Consider the following 15,606-nt stretch of genomic DNA (forward strand, 5'->3'; position numbering starts at 1 on the left):
TATGAATCCGCAAAGGCAAGGATTAATTACAGTCAGGTCAGCGGTGTAGAAGTTTTGTCACTATTAGTGAGGTCAGTTAATTAGCTTAAGTTATACTAAAAAAATAAAGATAGAGGAATGCATTTGAAAGGATAAAAGGCAAACAAAATGTTGATTGCGAGTTGAAAGATTTAAAAAAAACAAACAAACAGGGGGAATGAACTCCAGCTAGGTGCACATTACATTGAACATAGTACTTTTACTGGAACCTTCTTAGATTCAGTAAAAGTCACAGGTAACTTAGTCATCTTGTTCCAGCAACTTTTTAGCTGAAAAATTTGCTCTCCCTCAGATAAGTCAATTTGTGCCCCATGCTTACTAGTCTCCTAGGCCTCCTATGAAATGTTACTAGTTTTCCAGTTCCTCCTCCTAAGCCGTCACTTAAATTCAAATACAGATCTCAGAGACAGCTCAGTGCAAAAATAAATACCAGTATACAATTCTCTGCAGAATGAATGAACTGGTATTGTAGTTTAAAAGCCAATACTATCCTATGAAATCTCAAAATAAACATGCAACATAAAATATGTATTGCATTTATTTTACCAAAGTAAATGTTAGTGAAGTATTATACATAGTGATGTGTTAACTAAATGTTTGAATTGTGCTGAAAGGTAACATAGTTAGCAACTGTCATATCAAATCTTGCTTTGAAAGCAACTACTATCACTTTCAGGCTTTTACTGCACTCCTGTTACCTGAGGGATCTTGTCCATCAGCCGATAATGTAGCAGCACTTTTACTCCTAGCTAAGGAGGCCTGTGTGGGGGCGAGGAGGCGACTGATTACATTACTCTCCAGAGGACTGATCTGGGAGCGACGAGCTGAATGATGGGAACAAATCAAAAAGGATTCAACATGAAGTCATATAATGAAGAAAGCAAGCATCAAAGAGAAAAGGAGCTTTGGGAGTATTGTTGCAAATCATAACATTTTCAGAAGAAAATATTAAAGTAATGAAGAGGGAAATACATAGTAATAGCATAGCAGGATTAAACATTGCAATCAGATATGATTGCATTTGTTGTCCTTGACCTATTACTAATTGTTATGTGCAGAGAATGATATGCAAACAAACATAAAACACAGATGGAGTGCTGAAATAAGTCAAAACATGGAAAGCTTTGGATTCAGCTTTGCAGAAGTTATCTTCATTGGAAGTCAGGATGCAACAGAGGATATTACAACAGACTGGTGGCACAAACCAGAGAAAAACCTTGCAAATTATTGCCAACAACTGTTAGCTATTGTTAAGTCTTATTTGCACACACAAGCTCACATATATAGTAATCATTGTCAACTCAATATGAAAAAGGGTTCCAAGCATTCTATTGTAGTTTCTTATCAGGGCAAGAGCTGCTAAGAAGGAAAATTTCAAATCTGTTAATAGAAAAGGAGATGTTTGTTAAAGAAGCTGGCATCCATTAGCTTCAAGTAGAAAATAGTTAGTAGAAAGAAGTTCTTAGTAAAGAGGTGTCTTGTACTTTAAAGATGTATGTAAAGAAAAGCAGAGACACAAATGAGAACAGATTTCCCCCCTAACTTGGGGGGCACTAAACTCAGTCCAGCAGCAGGAGCAGAGAAGTTGCTTGTAAATTGAAAAACTAACAGAGCTTTTAAAGCCAAACAGAATAAGATACAGGAAAAAAATATTAACATTTAAAGTGAAATTATTTCTTTAGCTTAAATTTATCAAGATTATCTTTCCAAGCTTTAGCTCTTTGACTTGTATATATCATGGTTTTGCTCACCTACTTCTAGCATGATTAAGTATAATTCACAAAAACCCTGACAGGATTTTTTGTCAAAGACAAGAAATTTAAAGAATTTAATCTTTACTACTAAATAACTAGAATTCTCACTAAGTTTCCAGATGTAGAGGAACCAGAAGAAACTACTAAGTAACGTAATCCTATCCAATTTTACTGTGCATTGCTTTTAAATAGCAAGATTAGGATTCAGTTTTATAAATAACTAACCACCTGGTCTTTCTTCCTTTTTCACCTTCTCTAGTTCAGGAGAAGAATAAGGTTTACTACTTATTCTATTCAAAGACGTGCTCCTCTTCTTTTCTGTTCCTCCTAGAGACCAAGTGCAAAGGAATATTATTTTTAACAAGAGATTTGCATAGTTGATTTCCTGAATTGCCCGCTCCCTTTCTTTAAAAAAATATCTTGCCAAAAATACCTATAAACCAGAATTGTTAATCATTATGCAATACTTCGGCCACACAAGTTGTACGTATTGGTTTACTTCTCACCCACCCCAAGTACAGCTTCAGAGAAAACACTTACATACAGAAACAGCAGAATTCTGGATACGTTTGATATTGCTACTATGTGAGTAATGATACCAAAGTCCAAATGGTCACATTATACGCACAATAGTCTACACTGTTCAGAGTGAAAGTATTACTAAACAAAGTTTTAAACTGAAATTTCCAACATAATTTAAAGCCTAGTTTAAAAAAAAAAAGTTTCCTGCACCTTTCTGTTCCACCTGTGAACCTTTCGGTGGTGGCTGCTCAGACTGAAGAGAAACTTTGTTACTCAGTCTGTTTAATGAAGCACTTCTCTTTGTGGTACCTGTTGAAAGTGCAAATTACATGATTACATTTTATATAGAATCCTAAAAAGTGTTCCTTTAACCACCTACCCCTCTTTTCTATATACAGTATAAGCCATAGCAGCGTAATCAAATCTGATTGATTTATGAACCATACAGAACCACCTTGTGGCAAGAAATAAAAAGTGCATCCTCAAATAATTTGAGAGCACAAATAATCATTCTGAATCCTTAAATTTCTAATCTATACACCAAATATCTGTTAACAATACATAAAGACGGACAGACACAAAATCAATCAAGATTCAATAAAGAAGTATATGATAAGGCTCTAGATGAACTGATTAAAAAATGTGTCACATCAAAATGTGTTTGATTGAACTGATTTAAAAACAAGTTAATTTAAGAGTATAAAAATATCTATCTGGCCAGTATTATCAGGAATATAAAGAGTGCTTAAAACAGTAGTTCTACATAAATACATATAGGTCTTAAAGGCATAAAACAAGGTTAATCTGAATTACACTATTACATAGAACAAAACTGCTTTGAAATAACATCCCAGTGTGCAAAATGGTTGTTATATTTTGACAGCTGGGTTCTAGTGGTGGGAGGAACTTGAAATCTCATATTTTCTCTATGTAAGTACAGTTAAGGCGGCTAATAAAGAAAAAATGTTAAATCAGATTAAACTTTAAAAAAACAAAAACAAAAAAACCCCCAACATCTCAGATGACAATGCATCAGGCTAGGCCTAGCACACAAGTTACAACCATCCTGTGTGGGCATCTCTCTGAAGCTGTGATGGGACACAGACGAGCTGCAGCAGAACCTGAAAAGCTGTGCACATTCCATGCATCATTCACCTAAAGACTAGCTGCTCTCCGGAAGCCAGATCAAGAGTGTCTCATTGCTCTGACCTGTTCGGCTGGTATAAGCAGAATCTTGGAGTCTTGATCTAAATCTCTCTTCGTTGTTAGAGAAAATAAAGGTGAGTACTGGACATTTTCCCCAAAGAGTCTGAATATTCACACCGTTTCAAGGCAATTGAACCTGTATTCCTACTCTGTGGTCCACCAAGGTCACTCACTTAAGATTTTTGGCTCTCAGTCATCACCTCTCTTGGGCAGAGACCCACATCTCACTCCCTTGTAACCAGAGACTGAGGCTATACAGCACCCTGCCTCACACTGTGATATCCCCATCAAGCCAGACTCACTAAAAGGCCAGCATCAGTGCTTTCCTTTTCTCTCAGATGGCTATTACCAATGTATTGTCCGCAATTACAAGATACCACACAGCTCCTCCTAGGCATGCATATTTATTCTTGAGATAAAAGCATCACAGAGAAAACATTAAAACAATAAAAGAACCTTCATGCATGTTAAAAAAAAAAAAAGCTTACCACAGGTTACCCCCAACTCCAACTGCAACCTAGGGCTTTGTTAGGTTTTAGTCCTTCAAAACCCACAACTGGGTTTTCCCTGTGGTTACAAGTTCATCCATCTTAGATCCAGAACCAGAAAGGAGGCCCCGAATCAGTTTAAGCACTTGCTATTTATCTAAAAGTCCTATCATTGTCTGGTGATATCTGGAGAATCCAGTCTGAACCAGACTATGCAAGCCTCCATAGGACATGATATCTCTCTGGAAGTGTTATAACCTGAGTGATTTGCAACAATTAGCCCCTACTGTTTTCATTTTCTGAAACAGCTGTGGTACGTCATTTGGAAAGGAAAAAATCAAATGCACAACTACAAAATAGGGCATAACTGCCTAGATGGTAGTACTGCTTCAAAGGACCTGGGGGTTATAGTGGTCTACAAACTGAATGAGTCATTAATGTGATGCAGCTGCAAAAAAAGGCAAATATGATTCTGGGGTGTATTAACAGGAGTGTTGTATGTAAAACACAGGAGGTAATTGTCCCAATCAACTTGGCACTGGTGAGGCCCCAGCTGGAGTACTGGGTCCAATTCTGGGCACCACAGTTTAGGAAAGATGTGGACAAATGGGAAAGAATTCAGAGGACAGCAACAAAAATGATGAAAGGTTTAAAAACCTGACCTATAAGGAAAGACTGAAAAAAACTGAGCATGTTTAATCTTGAGAAAAGACCAAAGGGCGACCTTATAAAAGTCTTCCAATATGTTAAGGGTGGTGATAAAGAGGATGTTGATCAACTGTTCTCCACGTCCACTGTAGGTAGGACAAGAAGTAATGGGCTTCATCTGCAGCAAGGGAGATTTAGGTTAGATACTAGGAAGAACTTTCCAACTAGAATGGTAGTTAAGCTCTGGAATAGGCCTCCAAGGAAGGCTGTGGAGTCCCCATCATTGGAGGTTTTTACGAACAGGTTAGACAAACACCTGTCAGAGTTGGTCTAGGTTTACTTGGTCCTGCCACAGAGCACAGGGCTGGAATTGATGACTTCCAGCCTGTCAAGGTTCCTTCCCCACTCTGGACTTTAGAGTACAGATACGAGGACCTGCATGTGAACTCCTAAACTGAATTACCAGCTTAGATCTGGTTTTGCTGCCACCACTCCCAAATACTAGCTCCCTTCCCTGGATAGTCTTGAGAGACTTCTTCACCAAGTTCCTGGTGAACACCGATCCAACCCCTTGGATCTTAACACAAGGAGAATTTAACCATCCCCCCTCTTTTCCCCCACCAATTCCTGGTGAGTCCAGATCCAATCCTCTTGGAGCTTAAAACAAGGAAAAATCAATCCGGTTCTTAAGAAGAAGGCTTTTAATTAAAGAAAGAAAGGTAAAAATCATCTCTGTAAAATTAGGATGGAAAATAACTTTACAGGGTAATCAGATTCATAGACCCCATACGAACCCCCTCTAGCCTTAGGTTCAAAGTTACAGCAAACAGAGGTAAATCCTCTTATCAAAAAGGAACATTTACAAGTTGAGAAAACAAAGATAAAACTAACCCGCCTTGCCTGGCTGTTACTTACAAGTTTGAAATATGAGAGACTGATTCAGAAAGATTTGGAGAGCATGGATTGATGTCTGGTCCCTCTTAGTCCCAAGAATGAACAACCCCAAAAACAAAGAGCACACAAACAAAGACTTCCCCCCACCAAGATTTGAAAGTATCTTGTCCCCTTATTGGTCCTTTGGGTCAAGTGTCAGCCAGGTTACCTGAGCTTCTTAACCCTTTACAGGTAAAAGGATTTTGGTGTCTCTGGCCAGGAGGGATTTTATAGTATTGTACACAGGAGGGCTGTTCCCTTCCCTTTATAGTTATGACACAGCCCATTTGTAGGACTATATGATTTCTCGGATTTCTCTTAAGCCACTTAATATAATAGGGTTTCCCAAAAATACTGGAGGAAGTTGCTCTGTCAGAGTTTCTGTTACAGAACGGCAGCAGGTTTAGTAGCAACCCCTTTTGGCTGATAATTTATTAAATATTTTTTCCTTTCTCTGCTAGAGTGCATATACACCATCATTTTATAAACCTCTTTGCTTCTGGTTCATACCTAGCGCCTAATCCTACAAACACAGATATATATGTAAATAATTCTAATTACGAGTAGTCCTAGACTTCAACTGGGATAATCACACATGTAAAGTTACCCACATGTATATCTGTTTGCAGGATTGAGCCCTTAATCTGTCTTCACGTTAGGCTTCAGAAAAAAATGTTATCCTTTCTCCTCAATTTATGCATGGTTTTTGTAACAATAAGGGATAGTAATTTCTGGAAGGAGGGAAGCAGTCCACCACGACTGCCCTCTAAACATGTTAGCATAGCATTGCAGAGGGTTCAGAGAGAGAGATTCAGAGGGTTAGCCTTGAGAACATAAAAGAAAAAGGACATCATTTGTGGTGGTGGAATTAATTTTTAATTTTCTCCACTAAAAGCAGATAAGCGACCTTCCTAGTATTACTATCAGCTTTTTGGTCTGGAAAACGCATTATGACACATACTTCATAAGAGGACTGCAGTCAGACATAGAACTATAGCATTATTGGTAATATTTACTGGTGCTTGTTCAGTTTTGTTTTTTTTAAATAAATCACTTCTGTCTGAAAGTACTTAATGCTACACGTAACACTTATATTCCCTATAAACGAAAAAAGGAGAAAAATTAATTCCATTTTCCCAGTTTGTTTACTTTATGCATTTGATAGTATTTCCCCTATTGGTATGATTTTACACAGCAACTGGAGAAACCTTTTAAAAATATAAAATGACTGTAAAACCACTAAAATTTGCAGGGGGACAGTGGAACAAGCGTTATATCAGCAACTCATTTTTAAAAACTGAGTGGATTTCAGGTTGATTACATCCCTCAGCAGTGTTTACCCCAGGGTTTTGGAGAGAACAAAGATAAACGTTAAGAAAACAAGCAATGCTCCATTCTGGAAAAAAAAACAAAAAACAAAACTTATGTACATCATTATAGAGTTTGTAAGATGCAACAGTTTAATACCACAGGGGTCTGTGGTCCGCAGACCCCTGAGGTTTCACAGATTATGTCTAAGATTTCCAAAGGGGTCCCCACACCTTCATTCAAAAATTTGAAGGGGGTCTGCAAATGAAAAAAAGGCTGAAAACCGCTGGTTTAATACATTGGAACTAATGGCATAGGCATTCTGCATGGCTAGTATGAAGATATGTCCCATGAAACCGCAATGTCCAAGGTCAACGTGAAAAAGGGAATAGCAGAATTTTCACACTTTTTTGCCCGTTTTATGATACAATTGTACATCTTACAAGGTATGAGGGCTCTACAATATGTAGAGCATGAGTTCAGGGCCATGCTACAGATTTTTAATGTCAAGATGCAAATTTATTTTTGTTGTGAATATGCAATCAAATATGTGAATTTATTTCACTCAGGAAAATACCGTATATACTCTATCATAACCCCCCCCAGATGGATAAGTACAAATGGAAAACAAATTATAACCTGTTCATAAGATGACCCTATAATTCAGGGGTCAGCAAACTTTGGCTCCCAGGCCATCAGGATAAGCCATTGGGGAGCCGAGATGGTTTGTTTACCTCGAGCGTCCGCAGGCACGGAGGTAAACCTAAGTAAACAAAGTGTCCCAGCGCGCCAGCTACTTACCCTGACGGGCCAGGACAGCAACTGGTGGGGAAATTTTTTTGGGGGGAGAAGCTGGGAGTAACCCCTGTAACCACCACCCCATGACCCCACCCTTAGCCCGGGACCATAACACTCTCCCCATCCTATCCCTTCCCACCTTATCTGGGGAGGATGTCTCTGACCTGGCCACAGCCGGCCTCAGGCGGGCCAGCCTGCCAGCCCTGGAGCTTCAGCTGCTTTGGAGGCTGGGGGGAGAGCAGCGTGGCCAGAAGCGGAGAGACTCTGGCCCCGCCTCTTCCCTTCTGTCTCTGCTGGCTGTGCTGCCTCTCCTTGCGCCCTCTGTTGGGGGGAGGGACTGTGTCCCATCTCTACCTCTATACCCATTCATAAGCCGACCCCCTTCTCCTGTGCTTCCTTTTTTACTAAAAAAATCCGGCTTATGAACGAGTATATACGGTAGCTGTCTTCTGTGCAATTTTAAAAAAAACCCAATTACTATGTTTAGTATTATCTAAAATTAAGTCTGTGATTTAAGGCATGCAAACCCTTAGAGTTGGTGTGAAATGGTTAATTCATAAATCGTTCATCAAGATTTGGCTTTAATAAAACTGAATCCTAGAAATATGAAAAGTGATCTTTACCATTACTCTCCTGCTGTAACAGAGATCACAACCAAGGATTGGGTCAAAGACCTGCACAGTTTGCTGGATTAACAAATTGTGTAAAATGCATTTGAGATCACATGAGCAATGAATTAACAAATAGGTCAGAGGAACAGTACACATTATCTACCCCCAAGAAACCAAGTAACTCCCTCCAAAACCTCAAAACACTTACTCCGATCAGGAGAGTTTAGAAGTGCTGCAGAAGATGACAAACGTTTGTTGATGACAGCTTCTGTTTGTTTGAGGTTTGCTGTAGATGTGGAACGTTTGTTGGCTGCAGAAAGAAACGTTTATTTTAGCATTTATCTTCAGTCAGAAAAAGTGTCCTTTAACGTATTTCTCTGGGGCTAAATTTGGAAGTGCAAGTATTACTTCCCAAAAGCCATTTCCAATTCTGCTCTCATTCTTTTACACAGTACTTCCCACTCAAGGATCTCAAAGCACTTCACAAACAATTCATAAATCAAAAACCCCTTTGAGGTAGGTAAGTATTTCCTGGTAGTGCACGCTAAAAGTAGCACAAACAAGCATGATAAAACCCTAAAATTCTGCACATTATGTTGCATGCATATCAAATGTTAATGGCAAAGCTGGTTAACTTATTAGCAAATAAAGCCATACTAAAGGGAAAATATGGATACTAACCTTGGAAAGAGCTTCTTTTCCCTTTTCAAAAGGCTCACCCAACATGCTATGGCAGTTTCCTCTAGAAGCAGCCAATATATGAGAATTTGACTGGATTGGCCTGCATGTATGTATGTATGTATGTGAGTGAACAAACCCCAGAACTGCTACATTGCTACCCTCTCTGATATACCAAGAAACTGCTTTAAGGAGGTGCGAAAGGACAGCAAAGTAAGAGCAGATTTAGAAGTTTCCTTTTTTAAGATATTCCATTCCCACAGCACGATTTGAAAGATCTACTGCATAGCACCTGAATAGTAAATGCCAGAAATGAAGATTTAAGTTTGGGATACTTTTTCTAAGGCAGACACAAAGGTTATTTTATAAGGGAGGATGGTAGAGAACTGGGATAGCTGCAACAGCTTTTGGAGTTTTTAGATGAACTTCAGGAATTTTCTAAGGGAAGTTACATCCACGAATAGTTATTTTCTATCCCTTCCTGGCTAATTCCCTTTCCTTATTATTATTTTTTTAAATATAGGATATGTGCTAGGAGTGGGATTTTCAAAAACACATCGCAATAGCCTGACTATTCACATGAACTTGTTATCAAAAAGTCATCTGACCCCAAGTATGAGTGATATACAACATTGTAAAACTAAACCTTATTAGGAACAAGGAGATACGCACGTGGTATTTGCATTTCCATTTGCAAGAAAGCTTTAAGTTACACCGACCGTTTAAAATTCTAATGAACCCTACTTAACCTTTCTGGCCGACACAATTTTAATGACTTGATAAGATGGCTTCAATTATTTAGTCTGGCCATTAGCAGGAAGAATTGCTTCTGAGGTCCTAGGGAATCATCTGAGAAAAATTTTCATTGTATCAAATCAATGGTTTCTTAATTATTGGTCTGACTTCGTTCTGTGTTTGTAGGATTTTCTTTGGAAAAAGAAAGTTATAAATCATTTATATACGAAAAATTGCAAGAATTGAGGCAAGCGTGCAACATAATGCCAGGGTATTTTTTCAATGTGCACACAGGGCCTACACAGGTACTAGAGAGTGTGGCATCAAACTTCATGTCTGATGACCATCATATTCTCTAATGGCATGCACCTTTGTCTCTCAGGCACTTCATCATCTGGTTTTGTGATAGGGAACTGTTCTCAATTGCTGGGATTTTGCTGTCAAGGACTCTATGTATTTTATTATGCAATGTTGCCATTTCTCCCAGGCTTCCTGACAGCAGAATCTAACCCTACACCAAGTGGAAAGCTCTATAAACCGGCATTTCTCCCGCACCCAAACTCTCTCCCAGAGCATGCCCCTCCACACACCCCCAAACTCCCTGCCTCTTAGTTAACCAGCATTTTTCATTTACCGGCACCCCCAGTCCCTGAACATGCCAGATAAAACAGCTTTACTGTAAAATGCTTGATTGTGGGGTGGGTTTTTTTTGTTTGTTTGTTTTTAATTAATTTCAAACCACCGATGGGGAGTAATCCTGAATCATGTCCATTATCTCAATGTACAATATTTTCTGTATATAGGATTTGATTTTCTGGATGTTCTTGAAATGTCTGATTACGTATGGTTAACTTTTCAGTACACTTGTGAATCTACTGCTATCTCAGCCAGAGATTTACCCTGTTTGATCAAGAGTTGTAAATATTTATATTTACATGAAACCGGTTCTGATCATGACAGAATGTGCCTGGAAAGAAAGATCGTTGGGCTACATTTTCTTGGATCATGAATTACTAAACACGGAAGGCTTTTCTGCAGTATCTGGAATAGCTTTGGTCTCCCAGCATATTTAAAAGCTGACCAACCTATCTCTGAATATGCCACATGAACAGACAGTCAGAAGAGAATATTGCAAATATTATATAACTCTCTTCTAATGATGTTGTTAGAGAAATTGAAACATTATTAATCAATAATGTGATAATACTATAGCAACAACGTTAGATATTGGGAAACAACTGGAATTAATACATATATCTCAGGATCACATGTTTAATAGAGGTGAACCAATCCAATCAAACTGGTTAATTTTGGAGAAAACTTCCAATCCATGCTGAGGGGAGCAGGAGAAGAGGGAAAAAAATGTGCTATAGCTGCCAGAATAAGCTGTGGCAGTTAAATCATGCTCAGTTAAACTTTCATTGAGTTTTCAAGTCTCATATTGTCAGCATTATGAGACAGCTGGACTAGATTAGTATAGCTATGAGCATGCACAGATTTTTCAGTGCTCATTCACTTAGCTGGGTCTCAGATGACGGGGCTGTCATTTTAGCCCTCAGTTAAAAAAAGTAAATATCCCTGATTACACGTGGCCAGGTCTATACCAAACCTTTGCCAGCATAGCTATGTCGCTCAAGGGCATGAAGATGCATGATCCCTGATGGATGTAGATTTGCCGGCAAGAGTGTCTAGTGTAGATGTAGTTCTACCAGGCAATTATTTTGCTGGAATAAACTATACCAGCAAAAACAAGTTTGGCTGGTGTAAACGGTGTCCACATTGAAAGTGTTTTTGCCAGTATAATATACCACCAAAGCCCTTCAAGTGTAGGCCTGGCCTTAGAAACCATGTGAATTGCTTATAAATTAGTCTATGAGTGTGTCTCAACCTCTTCCACGGAAGGTGCTAGAAAGTCAATGGAAAGTTAATTTTAAAGTTTGGAATCACTATCACTCATTGGAATAACTGTCGCTCATTATTTTTGCAAACTCCTCCCACAGAAATTAAATGTAGTTAAAGGAAAAGGCTGCCCTATATATTTGTTTGTACTATATCATGAAAATGTACCATATGTGAAATGTACCAAATTGGTGCACTGGAGAGTTTCTCCAGCTATTGTTTAAACTGTTTGCAAAGTAAATCATTGTTTATAAAATTCTGGTTTACAGAGTACCATATTAATATACATTCAGCATATACCCAGAGCCAGAAAGATCTCCCAATTTTTCCCATGCTTTATATCCTCATCCTTGAGGCACTAAACTGCAGATAATACCGTCTCAGACTTGATGATGATCTCGTCAATGGAAAGGCCCATCTTAATTGGCTGGGAGGGATTGTTAAATATATAGGGCATGCTCTCCACAGAGGACCCAGTGTGCTGCTTCTGCAGTGCTCTGAGCCCTGCTGGCCCAGATCCAGCAATAGAGCTGTATCAAAGTAACTCCCCTGAACTCCAATCAGTGAAAGTGAAAATTCCAGTTCAAAAGGTTAGTGGTTAGTGTAAAGTAATAGCAAAAGGCCATTTTGGAAATCAATACTACCAGCTCCACCTTCATCTGCAGTCTGTGGCTCTGTAGAAGAACAAGGTTTGTAAGATAAATCACAAGGCTGGACACTACTCAATATAACAGAGACACGGGGAAAGTGGAAATAATACTTATAATTATTTATTTCAACAAACACTTTATAGGACTTAAGCTCTAGATAGAGCCTGATAGCCAACACCACAATTAGTTTCACCTTGAGCATTTCTGAAACAATTCCAGCACTAGAGCAGAAAACAAAAGTGAGCTCAGGTATGTTTTTTATTTCTGCACAGTTACTTTCAAAATTCCCATTGACTCGCATGTATCTCTGTCCTTACAACCTCCCTCTCTTCAACTGGAAATTGAGACACTATTATTAATAACTCACTACACCAAATTTGATTTTCCCTTAAAATATTTTTATTGCTCAGGAAAGTCAGGGCCTGATCATGATTAGTGCCATGCACTGTGAAGACAACTTTTCAGTTCCCACTATTTTCAATCCATTTCAGTCATAGATGCCAAGGCCAGAAGGGACCACTGTGATCATTTAGTCTGACATCCTCCGTAACACTGGCCATAGGACTGCCCCAAAATAATTCCTAGAGCAGCTCTTTCAGACAAACATCCAATCCTGAATTAAAAACACTGAGTGATGAAGTACTGACCATAACCCTTGTTAAATTATTTCAATGGTTAACCACCCTCACTGTAAAATGTATGCCTTATTTTCAGTCTGAATTTGTCTAGACTTAACTTCCAGCCATTGAATCGTGTTGCTAGATTGAAGAGCCCATTATTAAATATTTGATTTCCATGTAGAACTTAGACCAATCAAGTCAACCTTTAGCCTCTCTTTATTAAGCAAAATAGACCGAGCTCCTTGAGTCTATCACTATATGGTTTGTTTTCTAATCCTTGAATCATTCTCGTGGGTCTTCTCTGAACCCTCTCTAATTTATCAATATCCTCCTTGAATTGTGGGTCCCAGAAGTGGACACAGTATTCCAGCAAAGGTAGCCAAATACAGAGGTACAATAACCTCTGTACACCTACTCAAGATTCCTGTTTACGCATCCCAGGATCACATTAGCTCTTTAGCACACATCACCACACTGAGTCAACACAGCCTTGTCGCTAAAAGTCAGCGTGTATAAACTCTCTCTATATTTTGTCAGCACTTTTGCTGATGAAATACTTCCAGCGCCATGAGCGGCATTAGCTTTGTCGTCAGGAGAGCGCTCCTGCCTACAAAGCCGCATTCACACTGCCATTTGCGTTGGCAAAACTTTTGTCTTTTGCACGGGGGGAAGTGGAGGGAGGCTTTTTTAAGTACCTGTGAAAGACAAAAGTTTTGTCAACAACATTTCAGTGTAGACAAGCCCTGTGTCCTTCCGCTTCCCTTATCAATTTTCTAAAATTCCTAACTTCTGATTTATATGCATTACTATCAATTTCACCTTTCTTCCATTTGTTAAATATTATTAATTTTTTTTTTTAAATAGCTGTCTTCACTTCTCTTCTAAAGCAGATTGGTTAACCAGTACAGCCATCTTCCTCAATTATGGGATTGTGGCTTTTTGTGTTCTTAAATGATTCCCCGTTATCATTCATTTTCCAGACCAAAGCCTTCGTCCCAGCTGATCTGGCTCAATTATTTTCAAGCTTTGTGAAACTTGCCCTAATAAGGGACTAAGTATACATACTACTGGTCTGGACTTAATTTTGCTTGTATATTATAAATGTGATCTAGTCATGAACACTTGTACCTAAACTGCCATTAATTTTTAGTTCTATGATCAGTTCATCTTTATCTGCTAGGACAAGGTCTAAAAGAATTCCCCTGTGTTGGTCACAACATTTTTTGAGTTAGGAAATTTTCAACTATAATGTTTAGAAATTCCAAACATGTTTTAATGCTGCCTGCATGAGACCATCAGCATGTGTCATTCAAACTCAAGTCCCCCATGATCATGCAGTTTTTTTCCTATAAATTATAGATAAGTGATTAAGTAGGCAGGTCATCCTGTTCTACTATTCTAATGTTGGGCTTCTGATCAGCAGAAATTGCTAATTATGTCAAGTTACATTATGGTTTAATAAGACCAAGTACATTTAAAATGTGTAACCTCAGGTGGGATTCAACACGGACTCCAGAGCTGAAAAGTTTGAGCATTAACCCCTGTGTCATCTTACCCATTTAACCTCTATTTAAAACATGGAGCATCATCAATTAGTATTCAAAGCAAGTCTATTAAAGGATGCATTTTCAAGGCATTTTACATGTCATAGCTGCATATTCATTATATTAAACAATAACAGTATTAAATAGAAATCATTAAAACAGAATTATAAATACTATTTTTGAATTAATCTTCAAGGCATCTTAATTATAAATGCGACAACACTATAAATCAACATAATGCACTAAATTTTAGCTACCCTTACCAGTCTTGCTGTCTGAATTTGAAGTTACAGACCCTCCCCATGACCATCTCTTTTGTCGTGTTTCCAGCCGTTGGCTCCGCTCCAAGGTACGATGCACAACTGCTTCATATCGCTCCTATTTCAAAATTATATCTCTATAAGGTTACATAAACCATTATTAAGCACAACTATGTTCAACACAAAACAATCTTTCTTCCCCAAAGAGCTCGAAATCTATCAAAAACATGTTTTACTTGCACCATGTGACCATAACTAATTCTAAAACAAATTTAATGTGCAAAAAGGCTGAAGACACCAATTAATCACTTTAATATAATGCACAAATATTCCTCTAATATTTCACACAGAGATGTGCTACACTTAAGTGAAATTAGACTTTTAGGGTTAACACATTCAAAGTGCATTTGATCAAGAATCTGCTGTAGCGACTATGTATCAGTTCAGTTATATTATACAGAACACCACCACTTATCCACAGGTGTCTTGATTATCAGAGACTTATAAATAAGGTGGGAGGAAGGATTATAAAATCTCAAGTGTTTAAATTGTCAATTCTAGTTTTCCAACGAAGCAACCATTAGGGTATGAAACTTCAGAATTCTCCTGAAATAAATTGCAACTGTTTTCAAGTGTTCATATATTAAACAATCTTAAAAATATTTGAAGTAAACTAGTAGAAGTCAGGAAACCATGTTAGTTTACTAAAAACACAGCAAAACTTGTCTACAAAATGAAAGTTAAATGTCAGGGATATTTTCACACTCTATGTTAAAAAATTATTGAAGAACAAACTAAGATAACTAGCTAATGTTCCCTTTGGTACAGGGAGAGCTAGGACCAACTGGAATTAACTGTGAGACTAAATAATGGATCACCATTGAAAAAGGTAACGTGTGTGCTTTGAATACTG

The 15,606-nt window shown here is 38.2% G+C and overlaps 1 protein-coding gene across 8 annotated transcripts in view; it reads right to left on the minus strand.

Annotated features, from left to right (window-relative positions):
- Positions 1-15,606, minus strand: part of MAP7D3 (MAP7 domain containing 3) — a 58,445-nt gene that overhangs the window by 21,874 nt on the left and 20,965 nt on the right. For 5 of the 8 annotated variants that reach the window (XM_045030857.1, XM_045030858.1, XM_045030859.1 and 2 more), the window contains exons 5-10: positions 14,697-14,811; positions 12,264-12,293; positions 8,516-8,617; positions 2,526-2,624; positions 2,019-2,120; positions 738-863 (exon numbers count right to left, since the gene is read on the minus strand). In XM_045030857.1, coding sequence (XP_044886792.1) covers positions 738-863; positions 2,019-2,120; positions 2,526-2,624; positions 8,516-8,617; positions 12,264-12,293; positions 14,697-14,811 — 574 coding nt within the window. The remainder of the gene's footprint in view (positions 1-737; positions 864-2,018; positions 2,121-2,525; positions 2,625-8,515; positions 8,618-12,263; positions 12,294-14,696; positions 14,812-15,606) is intronic. The other 3 variants (XM_045030856.1, XM_045030855.1, XM_045030862.1) reach the window with 3 other exon arrangements.

The sequence above is a fragment of the Mauremys mutica genome, chromosome 9 (assembly GCF_020497125.1).
Source record: "Mauremys mutica isolate MM-2020 ecotype Southern chromosome 9, ASM2049712v1, whole genome shotgun sequence".
In the NCBI taxonomy this organism is placed as follows: domain Eukaryota; kingdom Metazoa; phylum Chordata; order Testudines; family Geoemydidae; genus Mauremys; species Mauremys mutica.